Consider the following 12,347-nt stretch of genomic DNA (forward strand, 5'->3'; position numbering starts at 1 on the left):
GTACCACTTTTCTACAGCACGTGCTCACTTCCTGTCTCTGTATCACACTTTGCTAATTCTCACAATATTTCAAACTTTCTCCTTGTTATTATAACTGTTATGGTGATCTGTGATCAGTCAGTTATTTATTTATTTATTTATTTTGAGACAGAGTGTTACTTTGTTGCCCTGGCTAGAGTGAGTGCCATGGCATCAGTCTAGCTCACAGCAACCTCAAACTCCTGGGCTTAAGCAATCCTACTGCCTCAGCCTCCCGAGTAGCTGGGACTACAGGCATGCACCACCATGCCCGGCTAATTTTTTCTATATATATTTTTTAGTTGGCCAGATAATTTCTTTCTATTTTTTAGTAGAGACGGGGGTCTTGCTCTTGCTCAGGCTGGTCTCGAACTCCTGATCTCGAGCGATCCACCCGCCTCCGCCTCCCAGAGTGCTAGGATTACAGGCGTGAGCCACCGCGCCCGGCCAATCAGTCATCTTTGATATCAGTATTGTGCTTGTTTGGGGGCACCACAAAACTTGCCCACATGAGATGGCGACCTTAATTCACACATGTTATGTGTGTCCTGACTGCTCTACTAACCAACCATTGCCCCGTCTCTCTGCCTCTCCTCAACCTGAGACACAATATTTATATAAGGCCAACTAATGGCCTATAAGTGTTCAAGTGAAATGAAGAGTTGCACATCTCTCGCTTAAAACCAAAAACTAGACAGGATTCGTTTGTGTGAAGAGGGCATGTCCAAAGCTGAGACAGGCTGAAAGCCTGGCCTCTTGTGCCAAACAGTTAGCTAAGTTGTGAATGCCAATGAAAAGCTCTTGAAGGAAATGAAAAACACTACTGCAGTGACCACACGAATGGTAAGTGATACAGCCTTATTGCTGACATGGACAGAGTTTGAGTGGTCTAGACAGAAGACCAGATCAGCCACAACATTCCCTTAAGTTAAAGCCCAATATAGAGCAAAGCCCTAATTCTCTCCCACTCCATGAAGGCTGAGAGAAGTGAGGAAGCTGCAGAAGAAAAGTCTGAAGCTAGCAGAGGTTGGTTCATGAGGTTTAAGGAACAAAGCCATCTCCATAACATAAAAGTGCAAGGTGAAGCAGCAAGTGCTGATGTAGAAACTGCAGCAAGTTATCCAGAAGATCTAGCTAAGAAATTGATGAAGGTGGCTACACTAACAAAAGGTTTTCAATGTAGACGAAATAGCCTTTGATTGGAAGAAGATAACGTTTAGCTTCTTTCTTAGAGAGGAAAAGTCAATGCCTGGCTTCAAAGCTTCAAAGGACAGGCTGACTCTCTTGGGAAGCAGGAGTTACAGGCAAAGTTGTAACACATGGAAGTTATACATTGGTTTGGCCCCCAAAGTGAGATATCTTGAAGCAGAGGCTTACAGGTCATAGGTGGATTCAGAGATTCTTTAATTTGCAATTGATTAAAGAAGTAAGGCTTTGTATAGCAACTTGGAGTCAGCAGGAAGAAACGTTTAAGTTTAATTTTAACATAGTTAAGTCTGCTAATCATTATGCGGTGCTCTGCCAGAGCTGAGCTGTGAAAGCAAGACACAACACACTGGGGCAAAGGGATGTGTTAAGCAAAATTGATGGTTGGCAGATGTGACTCTGTCCAAGCCTCTTAGGAAGGAACACGGACCAAAAAACTGTGGTCAGAGTACAATCCTCAAAATATTTGTTGAATGAATGAATCAATAAATGAATCAACAAATAAAGAGCAACTCATCCTCCTTACCCAGGAACCGCTGGATCTCAGCCTGGTGACTGTCTGGTCTAGCCCTTCTCCCTGTCTGATCCGTCCGGCTTCTTTCAATGCATGCTGCGATCACCTCCTGGCATTAACCAGTGCTGCTCCGCTCATTTTGGAGACATCTCAGCCTCCATGCCAACAACTGTTCTGTTTTTGACATATAGGTTTTATCTGTTTTATTTCCTTCGCCCACCTGTTTCTTCTTCCAATAATAGTTGTAATCCAGTGAAAATCTGCAAATGTGTTCTTAACTCTGCAAATGTTCCTTCTGTGAACGCCCAGAGGCCAATTAGGATTCAGGAATCCTGCTCTGAATTTTTTTAAAAACTTATTGTGATAAAACATATGTAACATAAAATTTACCATTTTAACCATTTTTAAATGTACAATTCAATGGCATTAACTCTACTCACCTGGTGCAATCATTACCACTCTCCATCTTCCCAAACTGAAACTGTACCCACAAAAAACAACTCCCCATCCCTCTCTTCCCCCCAGCCCCTGGTAACCACGATTCTACTTTCTGTCTCTATGAATCTGCCTTTTCTAGGTACCACATATAAGTGGAATCATACAGTGTTTGTCCTTGTATGTCCATTTTGTAGCATGTATCAGTGCTTCAATCTTTTTTAAGGCTGAATAATATTGCACTGAATGCATATGTCACATTTTGTTTATCCAGCCACCTGTCGATGGACCCTTGGGTTGCGTGCTCTGAACTGTAAGAAGAAGAAGATTATATCCTGGCGAGTGTCACCTCCTGAGTCTCTCCCCCTGACTCTGAGGTGGCCTCTGTGAAACAGCATCCACATCTCTGGGGACTAAAACTTCTTACCAGCTACCTCACCATTTTTGTTTGCTGTTTAATTTATAAAAGGGGGCTTCCAAAAGTTCATGGAAAATAGAATTGGAAGATTAAAAATAAAAAATATAAACTTTATTTCTCAATGTAAGCTGCATCAAGGTCAAGACACTTTTGTAAGCAACGACACCAACCATTTAGTCTATCCCTAAAGAATGTGTGCAGTCCTTTTTACATTAACCAAAGAAAAATGCATGCCCTTTCCAGATTTTTTAAGATTAGAAAACAAAAAGAAGTCAGAAGGAGCCAAATCAGGACTGTAAGGTGGATGCCTAATGATTTCCCATCAAAACTCTTACAAAATTGTCCTTGGTGGATGAGAGGAGTGACCAGGAGCACTGTCTTGGTGGAGAAGGACTCTCTGGTGGGGCTTTCCCAGGTGTTTTTCTGCTAAAGCTTTGGCTAACTTTCTCAAAGCACTCTCATGATAAGCAGATGACATCCTTCTTTGACCTTCCACAAAGCCAACAAACAAAATGCCTTGGGCAACCCCCCCAAATTGTTGCCATGACCTTTGCTCCACTTTTGCTTTGACTGGCCCATGTGCACCCCTTGGTAGCCATTGCTTTGATTGTGCCTTGTCCTCAGGATTTTAGTGATAAAGCCATTTCAACTCCTGTTATAATTCTTTGAAGAAATGCTTCAGGATTTTGATCTCACTTGCTTAAAATTTCCTGAAAGCTCTGCTCTCATGTGCAGCCAGTCTGGAAGCAATGATTTGGGCAACCATCAGCTGGGAAGACAATGTTTCCAGAAGAAAAAAACCCAAAAGTTTTGATAACCATCGAGTGGAAAGTTTGCTCAATTTTAATTTTTCAGTCAGAATGGTGGAAGCTGAACCAGCTGAGATGTTTATAGTGTTGGCTATTGTTTCTGCTGTTAATTGTCGGTCCTCTTCAATTAGGGCAAAAACAAGATTAATTTTTCCCTTGCAAATTGATGTGGATGGTCTGCTGCTGCAGGCTTCATCTTCAGTATAGTCTCATCCCTTTTTAAAATGAGTTAACCATTTGTAAACTGCTGATTTCTTTGGGGCATTGTCCCTATAAACTTTTCATAAAGTATCAATAATTTCACCATTCTCCCACCCAAGCTTCAATTTGTTCTTGCTTTAATTTTAGCAGAATTCATAGTACTCTGATAGGGGTTCTTTTCAAGCTGATGTCTTATCCGTCTTAGTGTCTCAAACTAGATCCTGTTCAAATATGTTATAACAAGTTAGTATGAGTTCATTTTGGTACAACCCCCCCCCCCCCCGCCCAGAAATCCATGCATAGTTTTTTCATAATATGCATTTTCCATGATTTTTTTAAAAGATCCCTCATCTACAAGTTATGCATGCAAGGAAAGAATAATGACACTTACTTCATTGTATTTTTATTTTTTATATTTCTCTTTTCTCTATCCACTTTGAGCTCCTCAAAGGCAGTGCTTGTGTCCCACTTAGGAACTATATTCATCTGTGAACCCTCCATCAAAAGAGACCCTATCAAACAGTGACTTAAATGAAAGAATACTTTTTATCTTGCAGAAAAAATGTCAGGAGGTAGATACTCCAGGGTTAACATGTCAGTTCTACAATGCCGTCGGGAATCTAAATTCTTTCAATCCTTATAGAGTAATCTGCACCCTCATGTTGTTTTGTCTTTTCTTTTCTTTTTTTTTTTTTTTTTTGAGACAGTCTTGCTTTGTTGCCCTGGGTAGAGTGCAGTGGCATCATCGGAGCTCGCTGCAACCTCAAATTCCTGGGCTCAAGTGATCCTCCTGCCTCAGCCTCCCAAGTAGCTGGGACTACAGGTATGCCTGTGACGCCTGGCTAGTTTTTCTATTTTTAGTAGAGACAGGGTCTCACTCTTGCTCAGGCTGGTCTCCAATGCCTGAGCTCAAGCAATCTTCCCACCTCGGCCTCCTAGAGTGCTAGGATTACAGGCGTGAGCCACCACGGCTGGCCCATCCTCATATTCTTAATGGTTGCCAGAGCTCCAGCCATCATGTCTAGATCTCAAGTGGAAAAGAAAGCAGGGCAAAGAGAAAACAACTAATGTTTCCTTTTAAAGAAGTTTCCCAGAAGCCTCATCCAGTGAGTTTTACTTTTAATAGCATCTACTTCACAAGGTTGTTAAAGGCTTTTAATTAAATGAGTTCCTATGTGTAAAAGCACTTACAATGGTGCCTGGCATACAGCCAGCACTCTGTATATGTTAGCTATCATTATTATTCACTTACTGGAACTGTGTCACATGACCACCCTGAGCTGAATGGGAGGTTTTGCACCCTATAAAATTGAGGGTCTGTTAATAAGGAAGAAGGAGAGAAGGATATTGGGTAGGCAGGTGGCAGTGTTGGCCACAATCTGTCTCACTCTTCGTAATACCCCAGTGCCAGACACATGAGAAGTGCTAAAACAAATTTGTAGAATGAAAGAAAAAAGAAAAGAAGGAAAGAAAGAAGGAGGGAGGGAGGATAGCAGGCAGGAAAGCAGTTGCTTGGCTTTGTTGAGGAGGATGGAAACAGTGGTTGAGAGTGAAGACCTGGAGTCTGATCGCCAGAATTCAAATCTTATTTCTAAGACTTATTTGCTGTGTAACCTTGTAAAAATTATTCATCTCCCAGTACCTCAACATCCTCATGTGTAAAATGGGAATAGTATCAGTTCCCAACTTGTGGGATTCTTATGAGAATGAAATAAGATAGTGCTTGGAAACCCTCTGCATCTGCTTGGCACAGAGTAAATGCTCACAACTTTTAAAAAGCATTTTAATCTTTCTTGTGCAGCCCCTCACATGGTGGGAATATTTGGGTGAAACCTTCATGGGTACAGAGCATGGTCAACATCTTTATAGATTTGACTCTAATTTCTCGTGGAGCAAATGAAACAAAAGATTTAAAATTTCACTCTAAACTATTACACAAAGCGATATATCAGTATTATCAATGATAATGCAATTAATATTTTTTAGTGTTAACTGATACAGGGGCTACAGGGCAGATAAGGTGTAACCTCTGGCTTGGAGACACTAACAAAATGATAAGATATGACTTTGCCAGAGACAGGTGCTACAGGTGAGGTACATAATATCCTGAAGGCTTACAGAAAGAAAATATCATATCTTGTTTAGAGAGATCTGGAATATATTTACAGATGAGTTAGAATTTGAGATGGGCTTTTATGCTAAATAGGATTGAAGAGAGGACCTAAGATGATGGACATCCTTTGCAGAGGGGACAACATGAATAAGATCACAGGCAGGAAGGCATATGGTACACTTGGAAATACTTTGACTGGAGAATAGGTGAGTACTGAGAAACGCAATATGAAAAGAGTGTTGGGACCATGAGTGGACTAAAACATCAAAATGAAGCATTTCTACAGCAGACACTGAGGAATCATTGAACCTTCTTCGGCAGAGAATTTTGAGCTGAGTGATGTGCAGGATGGGATGGGTAAAATGGGAGTCCACTTAAATGGCTATCATCCTAACTCAGGTGAGACTTAAGGAGGGTCTGATAGGAGGAGAGGGAGCCATGGAAATGGAAGAACATTGTCCAGGCAATACTTTGAGTTGCCACTAGTTAGATTCATGGACAAAAGGCAAAGTTTCAAACATAGCTCCAAGACTTTGATTCTGATGAGAGAAAGGATGGTGGTGTTAAGAGGCCATTCATTCATTCCATAAATATTAATTAAGATCCTGTGATGAGCCAGGCACCGTTGAGGTTGCTGGGGATACAGCTGTGAACAAGGCAAAGCCTATGACCTCGTGGAGCTAAACTTCCAGTGGTTATTCTCGGTCAGGGAATAGAAGTTTGAGGAATATCTGCTATTAGGAAGGGGGGGATGAAGCACAGCAGGCATAGGAGAAGCAGAGGATAGATATCGTGGAGCCAGAGAAGAGAGGCATACAAAGGAAGCTGCTGAGTAGGCAACATAGCAGAGTCAAGCCTGATGAGAACTGAACACAGGCTATTCCCACTGTCATTTCCCAATGTAGACCTTTTGCCTCCTAGGTGGTCGTCTGCCTCCAGTTCTTTCCCTATCAACACTTCCTGAACTTTCCTACCACACAGATCTCCTTCAGATGTTTCAAATACAAATTCCTGGTCTGGCATTCACTTTAGCTCCTGCCTTTCCAGCTTCATCTATCACTATTCCTGTTCTCAATTTCTCAAACTTTTAGCTGAAGTCAAAATTATTTTCTCCCTGACTCCCTCATTCATTCCTGTATGGAAGCTGGATTGGACAGGGATGATACCAGACGAGAGCCTAAGTAGGCTATTGAGATAGTCCACCCAAGGTGCTCAAGTGAGAAAAGGGATAATTTTGAGATATTTTAAGTGTATTCCTATGCATGCTACTTACACTTGGTGAAGACAAAATAAACATTGAAGATGTTATAAAGGTTCCGAATGTGGAACACTTTTCACAGCGTTTGTACTGAAGATACACTTGGAAACTGTCTTTAAGGTGTTGGCAAACAAGCCCTACACAACTGTTTCCCATGTTCAGGTAACTTGGCAATTAGCCATGCTAAAGCACAAGTGATCTTTGTATACCCAGCCGCAGCTAGTATAGATTATAGAGAGCAATAAATACAAACTTAAAAAACGTGAATGGAGTGGCTACCTGGCCGAGCGGACGCTCAAACCCACGAGCAGATCTGGAAGCTGGGGCACCCCTCCCGCTCCATCTTCCAAACTCTCCAGGAAGAGGAACTCCATTGCCCATAAGGCCCTTCGCGACGGGCCGGCGCTCCCGCGGGGCATCCTGGGAGGCATAGTCGCTTTCTGCAGAACGCATTCTGAAGACCCGCCCTCGCCAAGATGGCGGCGCCCAGTTGGGGCGGGTTCGTCTGCTCCGCGTTTTGGCCGGAGCTGGGGTCTGGGCTTTAGGCAGTAAGTCGGGCTGGCTGCCAGGTATCCCCAGGGGGGCGTGGGAAGCGTAGAAACGTTGTTGGCGGCACAGCCTGAGGAGGGCTAGGCGAGGGGCGGTCCGGGCCTGCCTGGGTACTCGGCGCTTTTCTGACGTGGGGTCAGTGGTCTCCGGCCGCGGAGATCTCTGCCTCGTCGCGCCTCTGGGCCCGGAGGTTGCGTGGAGGGCCCGAGGGCCCCGGGCCGGACCGTGAAGTGGGAGATTCGGGAATCCAGAAGATGAGCTCGAGGCTAGACTGTCAGTTCCATTTTTTTTTTTTTTTTTTTTTTTTTTGCTTCTGAGGAGTGTATTTCAGCGCTTCCTGGTAATTAGAAACTGTGCTAGGCGCTTTACATTTCTCATCTTCAAGTGACCCTGCGCTACATTCGATATGAAATCTTGAGCAGGTGACCTAGGTCTCCAGGGCTGATGTTTGGTTTAGTGAAAACATATTGGAGGGCCTTTAGGCGCCATAATTTTAATTGCAGTCTTTCCCCTCGGTCCCCCCGCGGCCCGCCCCCCTCCCCCATGAACCTCCTCTCAGCCTTCCAGCTTTGGAACTCCGTACTAAACTACTATCAAGATGAACTTGATTCATTTAATTAATTTAAATGTCATAATCTGGTACAAGGTACTGAGGGGTGTGAGAAGCAGAGATTTTAATGAATGAGTGATGGTCCCAAGATTCCTGTCAACTTTTGGAATCTAGGATTGGCTTTGCCACCCTAGCAGTGAATTAGGCATGGTGATGTGTTTTCTTTCTTTTCTAATTAGTGACGTAAACATGCCTTTTTGAAAAACAGCTGTCGTTTATGGTGGGCCAAACTCTGTGCACTAAATGCCTTTCTTTAATTATGTCATTTGACTGTTTTAAGTGACCCTAGGGAACAGACGGTATCCCATTTTATACATAAGAATACAAGTTCATAACCTGTCCAAGGTCACATAGGTAGTTAGGATCCTGGCAGGGATGGGAAAAAAAATCTAGATCTTCTCACCTCCAAAACCCAAGCTACTGTACATACTTTCTAAGGAACAACTTCACAAAATAGATACTCCCAAGTGTAAGGTAGGAGATTTGGGAAAAAAATATTTTAAAAATAAAAGCATTTATATAACATGTCATGTTTTTTTTAAGGGTAGTATTTAGTTTCACAATGTTTGGGGACCTATTTGAAGAGGATTATTCCAGTGTGTCAAATAACCAGTATGGAAAAGGGAAGAAATTAAAGACTAAAACTTTGGAGCCACCTGCTCCTAGAGAATTCACCAATTTAAGCGGAATCAGAAATCAGGGTGGAACGTGTTACCTCAATTCCCTTCTTCAGACTCTTCATTTCACACCTGAATTCAGAGGTATGCTATGTTACATACATTTGATCAGTAATAAGTACCGTCATCTTTACATGTAATTAATTATGCAAAATCACAAAGAGACAAAGTATCTTAAAGATGTATTGCACAGTATGTGTTTATTGTTGCAAATGTAAGATATAAATTGGCAATTCTCCAGAGAAATTTGAAGCATACGTTATCTTAAATCTATTGTGTGGTTTCAATAATGTTTAGTAGCAAAATTAAAAAATAAGGTAATATATTTCTTTTCTAATTCCTCAATTTAAAATACAACATAAAGGCAAGTCAGTCACAAGTATTAGCTTCATTGTTGTTATACTGTTTGTATTTTTGTGCTTTAAGACTTATCCAAAATAACAAACACTTAAGCCAGAGTTATCTAACAATTATTTCTGCCTTGTGGAGTGGGGAGAGCTGTCACATTACTTATAGGGGTCCACAAGTGTTCACTGCATTCCTGAGATCTAAAAAGTTCTCACTCTCATCTGGTCTGACCTGAACTTATTTGGCTTTAGAACCTAACCTGATGTAAGGTTATTAAGTCTTTAGTTTTCTCACTTGGATGAATATTCATACATTCATTACAAGAATATTAATATGCTTGATTAATGACTAGTGTGTCCCAGGCCCTCCTGGGAATGGAATGGAGTGTACATAACCCTTTCTTTATATTACTTTTCTAAAATGTGGAAATTCTGAATTCCAAAGACCCAAGGATTTTTAGGTAAGGGATTATGTACAAGGAGCAGAAATCCACTCAAATTAGCTGCATTAAAAAAGGGGGTTGTTGTAAGAATATAGGGGAATCTCCTTGAGACCAATTACAAGAAGTGAGCTTGTAATTGGACTCTTGATTTCTTGCCCCTGTTTTTCTCTGTGTGTTTTTCCCATTCCCTTTTCTGCAAACCATTTTCATCTGCAAGAGTCTTAGTATCTGTGTTTCCTTGATCTTAGTGTGAACATTACTTTGCCTTCACATGGCCCTGACGGGGACCCTAGCACTACAGGGCTTTGTAGCTCAGCTCTCCACAGTGTCTCCATATTCTGAGGACAAACAACATGACTCATCCTGTGTCTGGTTTGCCATGTTTCCCCTTCCCACCACCATCACCAAATTTATCAAATCTTGTGATGTCTTCTGTTGCTTCTAAGCTTAGGAAGACTTCCTGCTTCCAGAGATTTAGTAAACATTTACCATTGTCCTCTTCCCAGGGCCATTCTAATGGATTGGACTGTATGTGGGATTTAAGAGTGGTGCCTCTTATCCTTGACTCTATCCCCTCCATAAAAATATCTTCCTGATGCAGTTAGTAATTCCACCGTTAGAAATTTTCAGCATTAATAAGCAGATTCCTAAAAGGGATAAAACTTTTCCAGGTTTTAACATAGTTAAAGGGCAACTTGAAGTAGAAAATTAGCCTCAGAGAGACTGAGGAAGAGGTGAGGCAGTGGAGCAGGTAATGGAGAGTGCCACTAGGCAAGAGTAGGACAAGAGCCCCAGGCAGCTTCCTCTCCAGCAAAGGGAATCGCTGGCCAAGTACATTGTTTGACATCTTAGTGTGGAATGTGCTCTCCTTGTACAGGTTAGCAGGAACCTTATGCTGATTGTTGGAGAGGTATAATTTGGAAAGGTAGAGGTATAGTTTGATAAGGACTGGCAGAGAACTGGGGGAGAAAAATTTTAGAATAGTATTTTAAGGAGTAGGGCTAGTACAATGGAGTAGGCCTGGTACAATGTAGCTGAGTGTAGTGGGAGGTGGCTACAAAAGTTCTTGTATGGTTTTGTGCTTTAACTTGCAGTCCGTAATTCACTACTGTGTTACCTAAGATTACTCATGGCTTTTGGGACCCACTGCCACAGGCAATGGGAAACCACTAAAGATTTCTGATGTTACTGTTTTTAGTTTTACGTGCATAAAGATTATTTTCCTTCTGTAGATCCATACTAAAACTTTAGCACGCCACTTTATTTCCTTAGGGTCAGTGGTTAAAAATGTTACAAGAAAGTAGAATATGTAGAGTAAGGGTGTAAATATTGCCACAATAATATTTCTGAATCTTTAATTGGTTTTAGTTAGTGGTGGTCTTGGCTTTCTAAAATAACTTTATTAAATGAAATAATGTCATTTACATCTCTGATTCTACTTTTCTGTTTTAGAAGCTTTATTCTCTCTTGGTCCAGAAGAACTTGGTTCTTTCGAAGATAAAGATAAACCTGATGCAAAGGTATTAAATCTGTGGTTTGCCGGGGTGTTCTGGAGTATTGAGGAAATGTTTTTTTTTTAAGGAAAGAATTAAGTTATTCATAGAAAACAATAATCTTATTAATTGCCAAATATAGTCTTTATTTTCAGAAAGTTATTTGGCCTAACCCTATGGGTAATAGAGTTTTCCTTCCAAAAAAATTAATTTTCCAAATATTAAACATAATACTCCTACTGCTTTATATACATTTCCTTGCTCTCTACTATGTTTATTTTTTCTTTTGGTGAAGAAAATATTTTCACATCTTCCACACTAGCCTATCAAAAAAATCTATTTAAATCACTTATTTGCAACAATACCAAAATAAAAAAAATAGAGACCTGTATTCTTTCAATGTGGTACTCTGGAAATAAATTGGGTAAGAAATTGTTTTGTTATTTTATATGTTACTGTGATGAAATTTTACTTAAAGTGCAGATGTAATCATGTTCCTCTCTGCTTAAAAATAATTCAGAAGTTTCTTATCACTTTCAGGTTCAAATCTATACTTAATAGGAGTCTTTTGTGATCCAGCCCAGTGCTTCTCAAGCCACCTGTGTGGCAAAGGACTAGTTTTTGTGTATTTTTTTTTTATTCCCAGTCTGTTGCAGATAGTAGTTTCATAGTATTTAATGAAAATGTCATAGGAATGTCAAATTGCCATAAAAGTTTCTAAATACTTATTTTCCCTTTCAATCTCTAAAATCTGGCCTGCAGACCAGACCTACCGGCCATTGCTCAGTCTGGCTCAGCCCTCACCACATCTGATAAGACAGGAACAGGTGTGGAACCAGCAGAAAGTGAGGCAGGGGTGACTGGCCCTATAAAGTGTCAGAACTCCAGAGGGAGATACACTCCAGAGTGCCTGGAATATTTCTTCAGAGGGATATATGTATATCTGAGGTATTTGAGAGGAAGATTGGGCTATTAGAGATTCAAACTGTTGTCAATCTGTAATCAATTGGGTGGTTTATTAGGGTCTATTTGAGCTTTAACATTTATCTCAACTGTGTCAAGGTAGAAAACTCCAGATAAAAAAACTTTTTGGATTGAATTAGAATTTTTAAAGAATAACTGAATCACGATCAGTTCTCCATTTATGATAATATATTTGTAAACTTTCTCCTGAATAAACAAGGAGATATGCAAAAACTAGTATGCAGTTGTTTTCAAAAGCCTCAATCGACATTGGAAGAGTTCATTTAGAAACG

The 12,347-nt window shown here is 40.9% G+C and overlaps 1 protein-coding gene across 4 annotated transcripts in view; it reads left to right on the forward strand.

Annotated features, from left to right (window-relative positions):
- Positions 1-7,424: 7,424 nt before the first annotated feature.
- The window catches only part of USP40 (ubiquitin specific peptidase 40), an 85,420-nt gene continuing 80,497 nt past the window's right edge, over positions 7,425-12,347 (forward strand). For 3 of the 4 annotated variants that reach the window (XM_069468449.1, XM_069468616.1, XM_069468626.1), the window contains exons 1-3: positions 7,425-7,520; positions 8,675-8,892; positions 11,051-11,118. In XM_069468449.1, coding sequence (XP_069324550.1) covers positions 8,694-8,892; positions 11,051-11,118 — 267 coding nt within the window. In that variant the 5' untranslated portion in view covers positions 7,425-7,520; positions 8,675-8,693. The remainder of the gene's footprint in view (positions 7,521-8,674; positions 8,893-11,050; positions 11,119-12,347) is intronic. The other variant, XM_069468546.1, reaches the window with a different exon arrangement.

This window comes from Eulemur rufifrons, chromosome 1 (genome assembly GCF_041146395.1).
Source record: "Eulemur rufifrons isolate Redbay chromosome 1, OSU_ERuf_1, whole genome shotgun sequence".
Classification (NCBI taxonomy): domain Eukaryota; kingdom Metazoa; phylum Chordata; class Mammalia; order Primates; family Lemuridae; genus Eulemur; species Eulemur rufifrons.